This window comes from Gavia stellata, chromosome 5 (assembly GCF_030936135.1).
Source record: "Gavia stellata isolate bGavSte3 chromosome 5, bGavSte3.hap2, whole genome shotgun sequence".
NCBI classification, from domain to species: domain Eukaryota; kingdom Metazoa; phylum Chordata; class Aves; order Gaviiformes; family Gaviidae; genus Gavia; species Gavia stellata.
In genome coordinates, this window is record NC_082598.1 from 19,468,768 (window position 1) to 19,487,063 (window position 18,296).

General features: G+C 37.2%; 1 protein-coding gene across 1 annotated transcript in view; it reads right to left on the reverse strand.

The window, feature by feature from the left end:
• KCNIP4 (potassium voltage-gated channel interacting protein 4) overlaps positions 1–18,065 on the reverse strand; it is a 361,068-nt gene extending 343,003 nt beyond the window's left edge. Inside the window, exon 1 of the mRNA XM_059817596.1 lies at positions 17,978–18,065. Coding sequence (XP_059673579.1) covers positions 17,978–18,065 — 88 coding nt within the window. The remainder of the gene's footprint in view (positions 1–17,977) is intronic.
• Between the last annotated feature and the right edge of the window lie 231 nt (positions 18,066–18,296).

Below are 18,296 nucleotides of genomic sequence, written 5' to 3' on the forward strand. Positions count from 1 at the left end.
CATCTTAATGTCACTTCATAGCTTGATACAGGACAAAAAAATACAACAGAAATGAAGGCCATAATCATATGTTCCTAAGAATGCCAAGAAATAAACAAAAAAGGGAATATATGTCTTTTGCGTGTTAAAATGTCCCCCTGGGATTTTTTCCCACTGCAGTTTTGTACTGCGTTATCTATAGAAAGAGAAACATCAAAATGCAGATCTTGAGTTATTCTTTTCCCTTATACATACCAAAGCACCTTTGCCTTGCGGAATCCCAATCTACAGTATAACAGGTACTGCAACATGAAGTACCTTTGTGACCTACTGAAAACCAAAGGAGCATTCACAGGCATTAGTGTGAGAGGCAGATGCCCTTTTATCAGCAGCCCTGTAAAAACAAAAAAAATAACCCCTAGTTTACCATCAGTTCTACAGTTGACTAGTTAAAGTCTTCCGGGAGGTGCAGAATTCTTCACACTTTCTCATTTTTCTTGCAATTTATTTTTCAAATTATGATGCAGTATAATGGAATTGTTCAAAATACAATCTTAAAAGAAAAATACAAATCACAATAAAAACTATTTTCTAAAACTAATGACCTAAACGTAAGTTTAAAAAGAAAACTCACTTTTAGGACACGCAATTCCTTTTTTTTTTTTTTTTTCCATAGTACAGAGTGAAACAAATTAAATTTTATAAACATCCATCTGGGATTCAGGATGTTTGATTGCATTTTTACAACAGACTGAAATGAAAATGAGTAGTTTACTTTAGCAGTTGGTACCGTTCAATGCCTGGAAATTTATCATAGTTTGCCATGTAATTTAAGCACTCAATTTCCAACAGCTACCACTCTCAGCCTGAGGAGGCAGTGAGGAGAAAAAAAAATCTACAACAAATTACACGTGATCAATTTTTAGTAGTCTCAGTATGGTTTTTTGTGTCACTAGGAGACAGGATACCATGCAACAGACTGCCTGAGACAGGAGAAGGTTAACAAACTGGGTAGTAAAAAGAAGAGTCCATGTGGAAGGTGACCTTCTGAGAAGAGGTATTGCAGCCTCTGGCTGGGATGAGGAAAGGCTGTGACTGCTATAGAATTATATTAAAAGTAGTTTATCATTCACTTCTGAAAGAGAGTTATCCTGGCAACTTTGCTTTGTATTGAGTCACGTGCTACTGCACTTATGCATTTGTATGCCTTTGACGTATTTTCTTGATTGGACTTTTCAGGAATCCAGTGCTGGGATGCTAAATCTTTAATCCTACATCATAAGACAGATACCAAGCTACTTAATTCTACCAGAATGACTTCTGCTCCAGGACTGCAAAGGATCAAAGCACAGGCAGCTGTTTTATCAATGTTTTCTTGGACTTCAGCAGAATGTAGGCACCAGAGTCCCAATGCACTTACCCATGGGCTGAAATAACTTGTCCTTGTCAGGGAATTGGTGGTGGAACAAAAATCTCAAATCATAGTTTTGCATTCTAGCTAGTCAACCAGGCCTTGTTTTAGAATGACAGCTCTTTATGATTGCCAGTAGCATTCGTGGAAGAATCTTTTCAAGACGTTATTGTGTCTCCCAAAGCACTGGACCAAGAGATTAATATCTTCCTCACACTGAGTTTAGAAGAAATTCACAGTGGCTTACATAGATATGCTCTGCCTTGGTAATGTGCTACTGGAATACTTTGTTATTCCAGTAGAAGGCAAAGTGAAAAGGTTAAAAATATATCAAGAGCTTTAAATTCATTTAAACAAATAAGTGGCACACAGTGGACTGGATGTAAGGAAAACACCGATCTCTCGAGGCAGGTCTCGTGGCATCAGTTCCCTTCAGGATGTGTATGACCTCTTGATTTGGATTTAGCATTTTAAGGAGACAGACAACCTTTAATGTGCTAGTTTCACTCTGCTCTCTCTTAGCTGCAACTCTTGACAAGGTAACAGCAAAACAAAAAGATGACTTATTAAGTAGGATTTACAGATAGGTTAAAAAAAAAGGGACAAAGGCAGGAAATGGAGTAGAAGTAACTGGTCAGGCATCACAGCAGAGGAAGGTTACAATAGAGGAGTCCCTATGGGGTCAATGCTGAAGCTCCTAATGTTCAACACATTCATAAGTGTTCAGAAAAAGGGGATGAATAATGAAGCTAGCAAAATCTGTCTATGATATTCAGTGAAGTGTTAGTGCAAGAACTGCAGAAGTACCACACGGAACCAAGTGACTGGAGGATGAAGCGATGAAAGACAGCAGGCAGATGAAACAACGTAGAGCCAACTTAACATGAGGCAGGTAGGCAAACCAACTTTATCTAACACCACAGGAGGCTGAACTCACTATAGAGTACAACAACTGAAGAATGGAAATGTATTCCCATAATTCATACTTCTGAGAAAACATTAGCTTAGCAGCACTTAAAAAAAAAGCAAACAAAATGTTTAGAATTATTACAAAAGTACTAAAGAATTGAAAAGGAAGCATACGGACCTGTTAAGACAGGGGTTTTCTACATTTTTAAGTACTACAGGATGTCCTGGATTCTCTAGGCTAAAAAGGACTTGGTAGAAAGCAACACAAGACAAAGGACTTAACTGTACGTTAACAGGTGCCTGCATTACCTGAAGAAACCGCTGTGAACTTCAAGAAAAATAATTTGAAATCTTAGTATATAGTACTAGTTTTGCCAGTTCAAACCTACCCACTGGAAAGAGCCAAAATAAGTGATGCTTAAATGGACAGAGATAATTCAGCTAATTCAGAAAATCTAAGCTGAGCAGTACTTAGGCCTCCCAACTACTGACCTTCAGCAGTGCTTCCTACACCACATCCAATCTGCAGGGTGCTGAGTGAAGCGAGGGTCTTCCGTACTGCTTCAGCACATAAGTGGGCAGAAACATGTCCTCTAGAGACAACTGTATGTGTTTAAAGGCTTTTTCCTTGAAATTCAGCTCCTCTATGGCCCAGCTTGCTAAAGCTCCAGCATTGCACATCCCGTCTCACAGCTCCCAGATCTATAGGCTCTCCATGATCTGTACTTCATGTTTCTGATTCACTTGTGTTGCAACCATTTCTGCCTCTTATCCTTTGCCCTGACAGACTTTAAAGCTGGCCAACACACCTCCAGGTAGGTATACAGGTAGTTACAGTGTCCCAGTGCCTTAATCTATTTAAGTGTGGAATGCCTCATACCGGTGATATTTTTAAATAGCCGTGTTGCAATACTTTGCAATACTACTTTGGGACTCCAGATCTGGTATTTGATGCAGATTAACTAGATGTAAAAAACTAGTAGTACCGAATATAAGCTAAAATATTGCACTGCTTGGAAAGAATAGTGTTGTAAAAAAAATAAAATATCTAGAACAAATTTATTTTTTGTTCATACACTCATACATTCAATGAGACAGTACCTATTTATCTTATAGGTAAGCTGTAATAGAAAATCTAAATTTCCTCAAACCTAAATTTGCTCACTTTGATCAGTAGCAATACAGCTAAAATTGCATGCTTTGATACATGTATTCAATATAAGAAGGACATTTATTTAAAGATAACAGTCAACATAAAAGCACTGAAAATTCTAGATACTCTATTTTCTGTTATTACATAGCATTTTCCTTCTCTCTTTACTGATGAATTCTACCTGGTAAGAGAGGAAATAAATTATTATTCATACTCTTCGAGGGAAAAAAAGAAAGGAGGGGGCACATAGCAAATTGCCTTTTTACAGTGTCAAGATGAATATTTAGGAGAATTCTATCACTTTTGAGGGCAGTCTTCTCCCTGATGAAACTGAACATCTTTCGCTATATGGTATGACTTGATTGATAAAAACATTTCAGCAGACTAGTCGTGAAAGAACTGGCCTTATTCCAACACTGCCTCAACAGGATGACATTTCAATTACTGACACAATATGACACTGCACAGACAAGAGGTAAATAATTTAATAGATAGTCCAGAACTTCCTGTAAGCAATACATAGAATTCAATTAGTTTCTTACAATAGACTACAGCAGTTATTTGAGGAGCTTCAAGCACTTCATCTGGTAAGTCTTCACAGGGGCAGGAATGCCCCACTGTTTCCATTCACATCTGTCACTCAGCATTAAAGTTTCAAATCGCTGTGAACGTGGACACGGGGTATGTGGCGGCACTCGGATTCACCTGTGTGCGGCAAGAGGGAGAGGGCCTGAATCGCGATGAAATTTCCAAAACCAGCAGTCAGGGTAACAGATGCATCGAACTGAAGGGGAGTAGTGACTGTCAACCACCGCCAGCATCTCAGTCTTCCCCAACCCAGATTTTAGTTACTGCTGTAACTCCGTGAACTCAAAAACCAGTCCATTTTTACAGGAATAAATATTTCTACACTGTATTTTAGAAAAATCATGAGTTTGATAATTTCGCCTTCAATCTTAACAGCTTCAGAGTAGTGAGAGTTAAGACATGACACCATGCCGTCCCCTAACTATTTTTCTTGGTCCAAACTCTTCGTTGGTACAGATATGCCTGTGGCTTTATACCAAGGATGAATCCAGTACACAGTAACATTGATGTATCAGTGTCTGTGCATATATGCACATTTTTATATAGCAGTGTCACTTGCACTCTTCTTTCCCCTCCATCTTCTCTCCTCACCCTCACTCTCCTGGGTATGTGCAACTCTTACTTCAGGTAAGTTTTTCTTAAAGTCTTATTTTATATTTTCCCTTCTCTTTGGCATTAATTTGCATCTAATTTTCTTTGTTTGGTTGCACTTTTAGAAGTTATTAGCTGATTGAAGAAATTAAAAATCTTCTTGTCCTCACTAAAAAGCCCTGCTGCCTTTTCAGGGATCCTGAAGAGCTGTGCACACAGGCTACTCAGGAAAGTTAAATATTAATTAATCAGTAAGGTGGAATAGTTAAAATGAATTCAGTCTCTCTTGAGACCCTCTCATTCAGAATTAAAATAGACTTTGTTTGGTTTAATTTCCTTGAGAAATGAATTGTGCTAAATTAAGGTCACTTCAGTTCTGATTCTTCTGAAAAGCAGCAGTTTTACTTAATTTGAATTAAATCTACACATGAAGACAATTTCTTAGATTTCTCTTACGTTGTAATTCCTTTCCTGAACTGATAATGGAAGAAGTTTACAAAAGTTGTGTTAGGCTGCAGTACAGCAATTCAAGAGCAGCTTATCGCTGGTGTTTAATAATTGTTTGTCTGGAAAGAAATATATGGTATTTTGGGGTAACTGACTAAATAGATATAATCATTAGACTCACATTTACAGTAATTAAGTAATCTCATATGGATTTTCTACAGAAAGTTCTACAGATTTTACTGTCATGGATTCCACAGACATCGTTGCTAGTGAATTAGATGGTTAGAGTACTGACTGCACCTGACATGAGAGAAGCCTGAATATGAGCACATTTAAAAACTGTAACTGAAAATGAAGAAAGATTGTTTAAAAGGGGTTTGTTTAAAAACAGGTGTACATACACATTTTGAACATATTTTTAGAAACATAAAAATCGTAACTTTTCCATAATCCAGGATAATCTAAATCTTCAACATTAGTAGTTACTATATGTACGCTACTTGATTCAAATCAAACTTGACTTTTTTTGCTCCAAGCTGGATGCATCTGAGTGTGTGTGTCAGTACCACATTTGACCAGCAACTCTGCTCTCTCAAGCACTGCAGAAACCAGAGCCGCCACCTCGTGTCATGTCCTTGTCCCAAGGGACTCATTTGAGGAGAAAATCTGACTTGGGATTTTTAAGAAATTCTTCTTAACTAACGTGATGAAATGTAGCCATTAGACTGAAGAATCTACAGACAAACTTTTGAGGATTAAATGACATAAAAGCCTAATTCCTATTTTCAGAGTTGACTAAGGAATCTATCTTCTGCTGGCCTTTACAAATATTACCATAAATCAAATATAAATGATCAGCTGTCACTTATTTTCCTGAAATTAACTGAAGTTTACCATGGCTGTACACAGAAAGGCCTGCACATCACGAATGCTAAATGCTGTTTGATTTTAATCACATGCCTCATAAAAGGGATGTAAAAAATAACAAATCTGCCAATAAAAAGCAGACTAACGGAGACAAAATTTAGTACCTCATTTCAGATTTATTCAATTTCCTAAATTAACGAACTATGGTTGCTGATGAAAACAGACTTTTTTCCCTATCCCAGACGCTTTTAATTTATATTTAAATTTAATTACACTGCCTAGATGGGCACTCTATAAAAAGTTCAAGTGGGTAAATCAATTACCAGTTTTAAAAGCTAAAGAGCCTATTTAACACACACTCCCCAATAATGTATAGGCTTATTTTCAGGTGATGTATTCTGAAGACACAGTAATGACAAAACTTCATTTGTAAAATTATGGTATCAATATTATTTGGAATAGAACTTCAAATGCAGAATTAATGATACATCTTAGAGTTCAATACTGAAGGGTAGTAACAGGAACACAGAGTCCCTAAGAATAGCTGCTGTAGCTTTAAAAAAGATGTTTTTGCACTTACAACACCCTTTAGTAAGGGGTTTCACAGGTTTATCAGCCTCAGGGTTTAATTCCTGACTGGTAATGGTAAGCTCACCACCTATCCATTTAGACATAAAGCTCATTTCGCCCAGCATGCACCACTTCATGTTAATCTACGTTGAATTTTATCTGCCATTTTACTGTCTTTAAGAATCATTGCACAAAATCTGTCTACGATAGAAAGTCCATATAAAATGAATAAAAACCTCAACAACCAAAAAACAATCTGTGTACTCTAAGGTGGTATTTATTACAGTTTGCATCTAAATTTCTACTTTAAATATACTCTACTCCTTACTGCTTCTATACTCCAAGTTACTCTGTACAATGGTTCAAGGAAAAGTACACACACCGGTAAGAACTCCATTATATCGCACAAGGCTGAGATAGTCTTAATGCTGCCATTTCCTACCATTTTGTGTGCATAATTTGGGGACTTCTAAGAGTTCCTTTAAGAGTATTTTTAAACATAATGTCAAGTGCTGTGTCCTACATACAGCTGAAGTTTTAATATTATCTTTATAAATTATGTCAATAGTTTGGACTCTCACAAGACTGTTACAGAACATAGGACTTCCAAAGAGAGATCATTAAGGATGGCTATGGGATGCTTTTCAATGTGTCATTTACAAGAGAAGCTGAACTGTATCTCTCATTATAATTAAGATTCAGATTTGGAATGAGAGAATAAAAACTCAAACAACCTTTTCCAAAGAAATGGTATGCAGCATGGTAACTTTGTCTGTCCTTTTCCCATTAACATACCACAAGAAACCTTGAGACTTCAAAGACGACTCTTTTGGAAGTATCTGGGGGGTGGGTGGGGGGAACCAACAACAAACCAACACGTTCTGGAATAGGTTATATGATGGAGTTAATGTCTTAAAAATATGGGACGTTTGAGCAAAATATTTATACATGTTCAGGATAATATGTTTAAAGATTAGGGTATTGCCTTTAGACACCCCACTTCACGATATCCTTCTGCCCACACAAATTTTTCACTACTGCTTCAGTCTTCTGTGATGTTCAGTAGATCTGCCATATGCAGGATTATAAAATTTGAAGTTGAAACATTTTGCACAACACTGAGTTTTGCAGCTACTGCTTAAAGGAAGAGAGAGGTATGCAAATTGTGGGAAGCGAAAGCAGTCTATCTAAACCCTTTTCTGAAGAGGGGAAAATTTCTAATTTGTGAGTGATCAGCAGTGGTTTATTATCATACATTTTCTAATTAATTACATTACTTAAGCTGAGTCATCTTCTACAAAATCACTGGAAGTCCCCAGTAGGTCTGCAGCTGCAGCATGAGAGAGGTATTATAGCTAGGATTGATTTTTTGGGGTGAACAAAAGAAATATTTATAATCTGCTCCAGCTTGAAGCAGAATGTAGCATAAGTGCACTAAGTTATGACATTCTCAGCATTTTCCAGAATTTCTTTTAAGCTAACTGCTGCTAGGTTCAATACATCTTGGTCTTTTGTCTCAGAGTACCATCTATAGTACAGTCTACTTCTAAACAAAAAGCCTGTAGGAGGGGTCCTATTTCTTTAGGAGAACATAAAAAAGGTGTTTTCAAAAGCCAGGTACTCAACCATGCAATAAACCAAAAATCCTAGCAACATTATAAGAGGACTCAGTCAAAATTCAACTAATATATTTACCAAGAGGACTTAAAAAAAAAAAAAAATTAAGGTTTTTTTTTTTGTTGTTTTAAGTTGTTTTTCTCTCAGTGTCTGATATTTTACATTTAGGTGTCTCAGTCAACTAGTAGCATGAAACCTACTCAAAAATCACTTCGTAACATTTCTACATCCACCACACCTTTGCACAAAAGTGATTTCTCTCCGGCGTAGACTAATACCAAGACTGCACCAGCAAAAGTTATCAATGCTAATCAGGAAATTGAGAAAGCATAAAGTACAATGCAGAACTTCAAACGAAATCGTGATTGGTTTCTTTGAAATTAATGAGGCTTCTTTCCCTAAACAGGAAATGACAAAGATTCCACCCTTGTACATTAGAACTTGTGCAATTGTAGAGAGAGAGAGAGAACATTGCACCTCTGTATATGAAAAATAGCTGAAACCCTAGAAGTTCTAACTACCTCATAGGCAACAGACAGAAATACAGACCTTAAATCTGGAATTCTTTTCCATTAAAAATAAATAAATAATGAAAACAGACTAATCAGGTTGATGAGCAATACTGATGTATCAGAAGAAGAAATATTTCAGCAACACAAACCAAAAAAATAGCATTTAGAAACATATGAAACCCATGTTTTCCCATGAATGTGGACATTTTAGCTTTTCCATGACATCTTGAAGCTACAAACTCCTTTTAAAATAATTTTATTTTAGATCCTATTTGCATAAAATGGGGAACATCCTTTTTGTCTTCTCTCTTTGTCTCATGTTGTTGAGGACTATTTTGATATTTGGAATTATTGTTTTCTTTTAATTTATTCTACATCTCATTTTATTTTACATGTATTTTCAATAGAAATTAATGGAACATTATTAACCTGCATTCAGAAATTGTAATTCATCTTCCCCGGTTGTTAAGGTTCCCTGTTAACCCCATAATAACAAAGCAGCCTTGACTAAAGCTTTCAAATCATTGTTTTTCCTCTATTTATAGATTTTGTCCAACAGTCACCTGTAACTGTTCCTTCATCTCTGTCTGGAGATGAGTATTATTGTTGGATGTTTAATGATGAGCGAAGTCTTTTTATTAGAGCTTGGCTCTATATTTCAGAATTTCATCCTATGAAATCAGAGAACTGAAGAAGATGGTAGAAATTCTATGGATACATTAGAACTGATGAGGAAAATTTTAAAATGGCATGAGGGAAATGGTGCTGAGAACTCATTAGAGTAAAGTTTCTTCACTGTGCTTTCTTCATTACACACTGTAGGGTAATTAAGCAGCACAATTTTTTTATGGATTTATGCAGAGTAAACAGTGCTGTAAATTCTCTTCTCTCAAGAGTCTATCCTGTACTATTTCTTCCAAAAAAGTCCTCTCTTTGTGCTACAAGAAAATATTTGAGAATTGAAAATTCATTACAGTGGACACACATCAGTGCATCACCATTTGCAAGTTGTTTCATTATGAGATCAGTGAAAAGAAATGCAGAAGCATTTTTAGGGGGTTCATATAACACAGTCTTGTGGGAGAGATATTCCTCTTCTTAAATAGGACAATGCAAAAGCTTTTTTCTCTTTTACCCTCTTCAAAAGGGTTTGAAGTGCCAGGAAAAAAAAAAAAAAAACCACCACACATGGAAAACTCCAGTGCTTTCTTTCTGTCCACAGCCACTTTTTAACAAGAATTTATAAATACATTCAGAGAACAAAGACAGGGTTATTCAGTTAGTAGCATACTCCCGAGTGCTAAAGTCAGTCTTTACCAAAAGACTTCTGACATGCCACGGTGTGCCCTGAACTCATAGCAATGTGTCCCTGCAGGGAACAGCACAGTGACTGCTCCATTGTGAGAGCAAGGCAAGAGCACAATTAAAATGCTGCTTGATGGGCCTCATTTTCCCACTTAATCAAATTCACCCTAGAGCAGAAAACAGCTTTGCAGTTGCAGCACTAAAATCACCTCATAAAATTATACAAGAATGGAGAGGAGATGAGCATAGCACGTCTCCTGCTTTAGAAGGAGCCCATGACAACTCAGCACAGGCCAGTATGGGAAGAAGTTTGGAAACAGATGAAAGAACAATCAGTGAGACCCACGGCTGCAGCTCTTGGTGCTCTGGCAAAAAGCAGGATGCCCTGAGCCAGCACAGTGGTGGGGTCCTCGCTCACGGGGTCTACACATGCTTTCATTACATGGTTTGGAAAAGAAAGTGAACAAAACAGAGGTCCAAGTGTAAAAGTACAATGCACTGAGGGCTGAAAGACAGGGGTTAAATTATCTTAAATACTCACTGTGATAAATTAGCATTCTACTGCACACTCCTGACAAAGACTGAAAACAAACAAACAAACAAACAACCCTATTCAAAGACATCTGATGAGCAACTGACCCTTAAATGCATCTAATCCCTGTCTTAGACAAGGGCAGATGTAACATCCAGACACACGCTGACAGAAGTTCATCTTCTAATGTTTCATACTAGTTTCTCAACATTTGTTGATTTGCCATCTCCTTTGCTTGGGAGATGCAGATTTAAGAGTACTGATGGAAGGCTTGATATTCTTAGTTGATTTCAGGAGTGTCTTTGAGTTGGTTCAGGGACACCCATGGAACAGTTCTGGGAAACATCAAGTTCACTTGCATGGGACTCAGGGACTATCATCTAAACCAACAGTTTTTGGTGCTTCTGATTTGTGAGAATCCACTGCTAGTACCTCAGAAGGCAAAGATTTATAAAAAATGCAGAGACTTTATTGTAAAGATAAAAAACTTCCCTTTTTTATTACCTAATTGTATTACCTCGCTGTGGGTTAATAGGTCACAGACATCTATCACCACTTGTAGGCCTTGTTTCAATCAAACTGCTTCAGCTCATGCTCCACAGCTTTGTTGAGAGAGATCTAATTGCACAACTTGCTTTAAAGACCATTTTGCTTATGTAAAGGTGATGGTTTATTTCCACCTTACTTTGTACAATTGCATATAGTACAGCAATGTAGGTTTTGCACTTCTGTTTGTTTTGTAAGGGCATCTGGGAATTACTTATTCCTTTTCATGCTTTCTCATGAATAGCTGCAGTTCTTACATAGTTTCCTTTAATCTTCACTTTCAGAAAATACAAAAATATTCCTGTGACTCAGAGGTGGCCTTAACAAGTGAGTGTAACTTCTCATTTATTTACTTTGCCATGTATTAAGCTAATAAATCTAAGTGAACACAAAAATCATCATGGGTCTTTCAGAAGGTTACATCAATACAATTAAACATGAAATAAAATCTGAACCAGAATTTTAACAACGTGGTTTTATTTGGTTTTTTTTTTTCCTTTTCTATTAAATCTTTATCCTATTATAAAATCCATTAACAAAATGTTTCACATATTCCCATTTCTGTTTTCCAAGCTTGTTTTTTATTCAGTTGTCAGTCTTGCACAGATTACCTGAAGAAGTTTTCATCAGCCGAAGCCCTGGTGATGAAAAATATTCTCTTGCTAGAAATGCCATCTAAGGGGAAAGACACAAGGAAGTTTCATTTGATAATTCTTTTGAGTTTATCATATCAATTGCAGTAAAAACTCTGTCAGGCAGCATTAAAAAAAACCCCTTTCTTTAGAACGACAATTTCTAAAATCTCTAAAGGAAATAGTTTTGGGGACAGATGCTAAAGGGCCATGTGGATCTGTTTTTCCACGTTATATGACACCAAGCACCTCAATAAAAGCACAGCTCTATTTGCTGAAGACATGAAGCACCTCTCACTTTCAAGCTCAGAAATTCAAAAGACTAGAACTGGAGAACTGGGGCTTTTAAATTCCTCAGCCAACCTAACTATCAGACATTGCTGGCCCAAAAGGTGTTTGATCAACCCATTAATTACTGTCTGAACTGCCCAGCCAGCCCTCAGCACAGCACGGTGAAGCCGTGCAGAGGCAGCAGCTGCGTACCTGGACTTGCCTGGCTGGGACCCGGGCAGGGCTGGCTTTGACAAAATGAGCAGCTCCGAGGTCCTTAGCAGCAACTTGCGCCAGAGACAGGCAGATGCCTGGGGACTGTAACTGCTACAGCCCTCTGATTTTTATCCTCCACTGCATGTCTGCCAGAATCTCAAAGTTCCTCTCAACTTAAGCAGCATGTATTTCAATTGGCAGCATGTATGGAGACTACCTGCTCTGCAGTTTAAAGGGCTCTTGCATGAATATTGCCAACTATATTAAAAAAACGACCACACTTTTACAGATTTCTTTTACAAGTTCATAAGAGTATTCTGCCTTCCACTTAGGAAACTGGAAGCAAAATGTCTTATGAATATTCACATTAAATACTCAGTTGACAGTAATCCCAGATCTTTGACTTCACTGAATAGTTGTTGTGACTTACCACAAACAAAAATTAACCAGCTACAACATGGAGGAAAAACACTACTAGAAAATAGAAGTAGTAAAATTAATGTTAATAATTCAGGAATATTTCCCTCATTGTTATTCAAATTCAAGGTCTGAAGAGACCATCTGAGAGACAGTGACAGTTGTTTTCTACACCTATTTAAACCATCCAGATTTTCAGCATCACTCATTCATAAAGCTATGCAGGAGAAGTTACTACATAGAGAAAGGTACACTAAATTCATTTCAGGATCAGTTTTATTAAAGGAGAACCTTTTTCTTTTGCATTAGAAGTACAATACTTTTTCATCTCTAGTAATTCTTCTTAAGACTGGGAAAATTATTTAATTGATTGTTGAGATCATTTCATTTGCCATATTTAAGATGATTGTGTACAGATTAAATATGAAGTGTTTTAAAGTTCTGTACTTTAAATCTGAGGAGAAAAAGAGGAATAATGCAGTATAATTACATGTAAAAATTAAGAGCTAATTAGTCTCAATGTTCTTTTTCATATAACCTCTTAACTGTAATGAAAAAAGTTATTCTGGAATATTTACCTACTATCACTAACTAGACTACTACATTCTTGTAAAGTGTTTGATTTAATCTCTAGATTTTTAAGCATTCATTTTTAAACTTTCCACAGCTTAATTGAAAAAGTTGATAATGGGACAACCCTGATATATTCCTGGTAATATATCTGAGGCTGAGAGTTTTACATTCACGGCCTAAAAGCCGGATCCCATCTTCTGCTAACTTCTGTAGAAAGCATCACTCCAAGAGTAAAAACCCCAGTATATCACCCTGATTTTTAAGAATCATTCCATCAATGCATCCACAACATGCACACCTAAAATTGAAGACCTGAGCTGAAAATTTTTATTATAATAACCACGGAATCCACACCACGCACTGGAACCTAGAATGAATTTCAAAGTTAGCTCATTAATTTTTTGTTGTAGAACAGGATAGGAAAGAGAACAAGGCAGGAAACTTGTCTAGTGGGACACTGAGTCTCAGTATTTCCCTCTCATCCTGAACTGGGTCATGAAATGAGGCACCTCCTTCAGGGTGTTTCAATCTCTCCATGACAGAGAGCCAACACAAACCATTTGGGAACTCCATGTCATTGGGATCTATTCTTACATGCTCTGCTGAAGATGAACATCAAGAAGTGGTGTGATGATGATACTAGCTCTTAGGACAGTTACAGATCTCTTTGAACGATTTCACAGAGTGGAGTTTAAACCTCAGGTCTACTCAGTCCCAGATGGATTCCCTAAACATCAGAAAAGAGTTAGGCTCCCTGTTACCACCTCTATCTGGTCCTGTGATGTTTACACGTCTTGCTGTATGATGGACTAAGAAATGGAGAGGGATCTTATCTATACTACCAGATTTTGGAAGTGTGGACATTCTCCATGGACGTGGAAGAGAAATCTCAATCTTCTTCAGGCTAAGCAGTCAGCAACACAGATCATCTCCTTCCCTGGCAGACAGCCTAACCAATAGGTGTTTATACACCCCACATTTCCAAGTTCAGGAGGGGGACATCCAATAAATCTATGTGCCAATAAAGTGAGCAGTCTTGGAAAGCAGTCATAATAAACTGCTGTCTCAAACAGACTCGGACTTTAGGCACCGATAGGCAGGTGATCTGCAACAATCATAGGAGTACTGTTGTGAGCCCCTGGATGCCTGTGCTAGTGTCTCCCACACCTTCAGGGAAAGGACATCTATGCTGAGATGATGTCTTCCTCTTGGCAGCAGGCTAGAAAAATATTTCTGTGCACAAAAAGGCAAAATTAAAGACTAAAGATTACCTTCCAGTAATATGGTTTCTCAAAGGAAGTGTGACCAAAAAGTGGACCCCACATTCACTTTTTTTTTAACTAAGAAAAATCTTAAGCCTGGGATCAGTGGTGTTTTGTTGGGTTTTTTTTTTTTGTTTGTTGGTTTTTTTGTTGGTTTGTTGGTTTTTTTGTTTTTTTTTTTTTTTACACCAATGGAATCAATCTGTAGATTAAAAAATAAAAATCAATCCATAGCTTTATTTACATAAGCCTACAAGAGTGAGATTCTTTAACAAACTGAAGTAAAGAATACAATTTCCACAGCTAGAGTTGCTCTCCTTTTCTTTCTTTGTAAATGCACGTGCTAACTGGGAATTTGAATTCGTCCAGGAAAACCTAGCCTCCTTTATGACAGGTATTTAATATGAACATGCCTGAAAAGGACATACTTGTGAAAATTTACCACCGAAGTCAATGACAGTTTTGTTTCTATCATCTCTTTAATCCCCATACTCTATCAGCTGTGACAGTTAAGAAAATCTTCCTTGCCATTGCTCTGAAATTACATTTTCTCCATTTCAAAATAATTTACAATTTATTTCTTGATCCCTCAATTATTTATCTCATTATTTATAATATACAAATTCATCTTGCATCTGAAAACTAAAACATTCTCCTCAATTACAGCATGAAGTTCTTTATGACAATGTTTCAAAGAATGAGCACTTCCAACACGCCTCGAGAGGCAGCAAGCAATAGAGTAGGAATTGGTATGACAATTGAGAAACACTGTCTTCAAGTATTTGAGGGAGTCTGTTTCAGTTGTGGGAACGCATCAACTTAACATACAGCAGAAATTACGCAAAATAAAAAAATCTGTTTAAAGACTATTTCTTTTCACTACATTTTGCTGTCAATCATAGTAACATGCTGTAAAAAAATTGGAAGAGATATGGATGTATTCAGGCAGAGATTGCCACTTAAAACCCATTGCAAAGATTTATGCAGCATTTACCTTCAAGCAAGGGGGTTGTTTCATTAACATTGGTTACAGCTGAGTTGAATATTAAGCACAAGTCCATGTTTATGTACTATCACAGACAGCTACATATTTTTTTTTTTTAATATTGAGATTCACCACAGAACAGGTCCGTAGTGCTGTAAATGGTTATGAAATGTGAGCAGTAAAACCAGTAGTCAACAGTGACTTCTTAGCTGGGCCTCCAGCCAGTAAACCCAATCTCCCTCCTAGCTCACTTTCTCTTATTTTGTAACCAGTGTTATCAAACCAACTGCAGCAGAGCTTGTACCAAACTATACTGATGTAGATTAAATGTATATCTAACATGCGTACCCATACAGAAAGGAGGAATGGATTAGATTCAGTGCATGTGCTTCCAACAACGTGTAGTTCCACCTTAATATTAAGTATGATTTAAACATTAAAAGATCACCTGAAAGAGAAACCAGGGGCGAAATCGTATCAACAAGGAAGTTAAATTATATTCATTATGCTCCTTAGTAAACATCTACATTTTGAAAAATAGTTGGTCATTTGAGTGAGCAGATTGCCTGCTTGTAAAAAGCTAAATAAGCACACATTTTTGTTTCTGATAGCTATCCTACATTTTTGAATGCTCAAGATATTTCTGTTTCTATCTTTAATACACAAATTAAAGTACAACTTGCTAACACTTTCAACTAAGCTTCCTCATCCTTCTTCATTAATTATCAACTAATTATCAACATAATGAATTATGCATTAGATTTTGCAGGGGGAACAGTAACTGCTACCGCAACAGTTGAGGTTAACAAGTAGACTGGGCTATGCAAAAACTGAACAGTGGAGCTCTACCTCTCTTACTGGTTCAATTATTATCACATTATATTGATCTTATTTGTTACGTCATTTGAACATGATGAGGTCTATTAACCTACTAATAGTAGTAAGATAATGCTGCTTGTAGTAAAAACAAACTGAGATATTTCCTAGGAAATTTTCAGTTCTTAAGAGTTCCTGAGAGTGGGGTTTTTTCGCTTGCTTGTTTCCTTTAAGGAAACATGTTTCATACCAGTCTACTTGGCTGTCCTGTAATCTAGCACTGAAAAATGTGCTTCTTAATTATAAATGAAAGAACTTCTTTTAGTAGTAACATAAGAATCAGTACCCACAACAATTCTTGAAAATGGGTTTGAATTGTGAGCTTAGAAAGCTTGCAATACAAATGTCCGGCTGAAAAATAATGGAGTGTGCATCATTTGATAGCTAGGAAAGGAAAAGCTTAGATGACTTTGCGAAAAAGTAGTATTGGTATTCATTTCTAACGTAGCTTTTTTTCTTGCATTGTATATTACTTAATTTCCATAGTAACCCACGGGAGCAAGCAGCCAGCATTTCAGAGAAATCTGAATTGATACAGTTCACAAAAGGCAAACCACGATAGACTAGGAATAGTACAGAAAATGAAGTCAGGGAAATTCTATGTTACCAGACACTCCAAGTTACTATAAAGCTGAATCAGATTTCCACAAGTTACAAGCACCCTATAAAGTACTGGCTGCCAATGTTTATGCCATGATCTTTATAGCATTATAACCCCAAATCTGATAATCTGCATGCATCAATATTTTAAATTATTACTGAAGAGTCAACTTGCTTTCAAATCTTTCCATCGGTGCCTAAACTGAAGAACGAACATCAGCAGAAACATTCAAAATACCTGTAGTAAAATGAATGACTTTTAGTTCTCACTAATCATGTTAGCATAATTGGTTGTTATCTGCTGATGCTGGACTTGCACTTCTGTTTGATGATTTTTCCACGGGAGAAAAAATAAAAATATTTCAAGTCTAGAAAGAAGCACAATTGTATCAATACAAAATGACATCATGTAAGCTATCGTATTTGTCTACTGTTGGGAATAGCCATAGAAAATGCTGAATTGTGAGAAAAGTATATTTTCCGAAGTGCTAATAAGAAAACTATACTGTTTGTTCGGTCTAGCTTAGAAGCCTTATCTGGTACTGTACAATTTGTCCAAGGTTAGAGAAAAAAATTACCTAAAGTTGTCAGCTATTTATGTTTCAAATCCTTCAAGGGCAAAAAGCACAAGTGTTATTTAAAGTTTGCAGCAAGATACTGTAACATCATATTGACAGATTGCAGTTGACTGACATCTTAAAAGAAGCAAAAACAAGACCCTAAGAAAAAGAATGTAGTCTGCTTGTCAAAATAAATCAGTTCAAGAAACAGCAAAAATAAAAAGCATGAGATCTATCCGTTATGAGCATCGTGTGATTACTCTGCATTACCGTTAACGCACGCAGGTGGACAGGTGAAAGCACGTACACTCGCATTCCGATTTGGATTCAGGTGTGTAAATGCTTAGAGAATGTTACACTGTCTAAACACGGTAACAGAAGACTATATAGTCTGTTTTTATCATGCTCGGCCAGGAAGTAGTTCACAGATTTCTGTTTTATTATTATTTACAAGATGAAAGAAATCATATTATAAAACAACGCCACCACTCTATGAACCTTAGGCAATTTTCTTGTTACCACGCTGCACAGCTCGACTACGAAGAAAAACAGCCATTACCTGTGTGAAGCGAACCTGTGATTAGCCTGAGAAGGTACTGGGCAAATTTCAGTATTTCGCGCTTACACCGCTTCCTACAGCCGCTCATCTTAAGCAGCAAGGTAGTCCTCCGAGAAGCGCCGTCAGCCTTTGCCAATAAAGAGCACAGTTTCTGCCAGCAAACTTCTGGGGCAGTTTGCAGCCCCGCAACTCCCCGCCTCCCCACAGCCAAGCAAACTCCCCCCGAGGCACCTCTGCTGCCGGCAACAGGAACCCCGCCGCAGCGAGCGGCGCGGGGCGCGGGCGCTGCCACAGCACGGCGCCGCCACCGCCGCCCCCG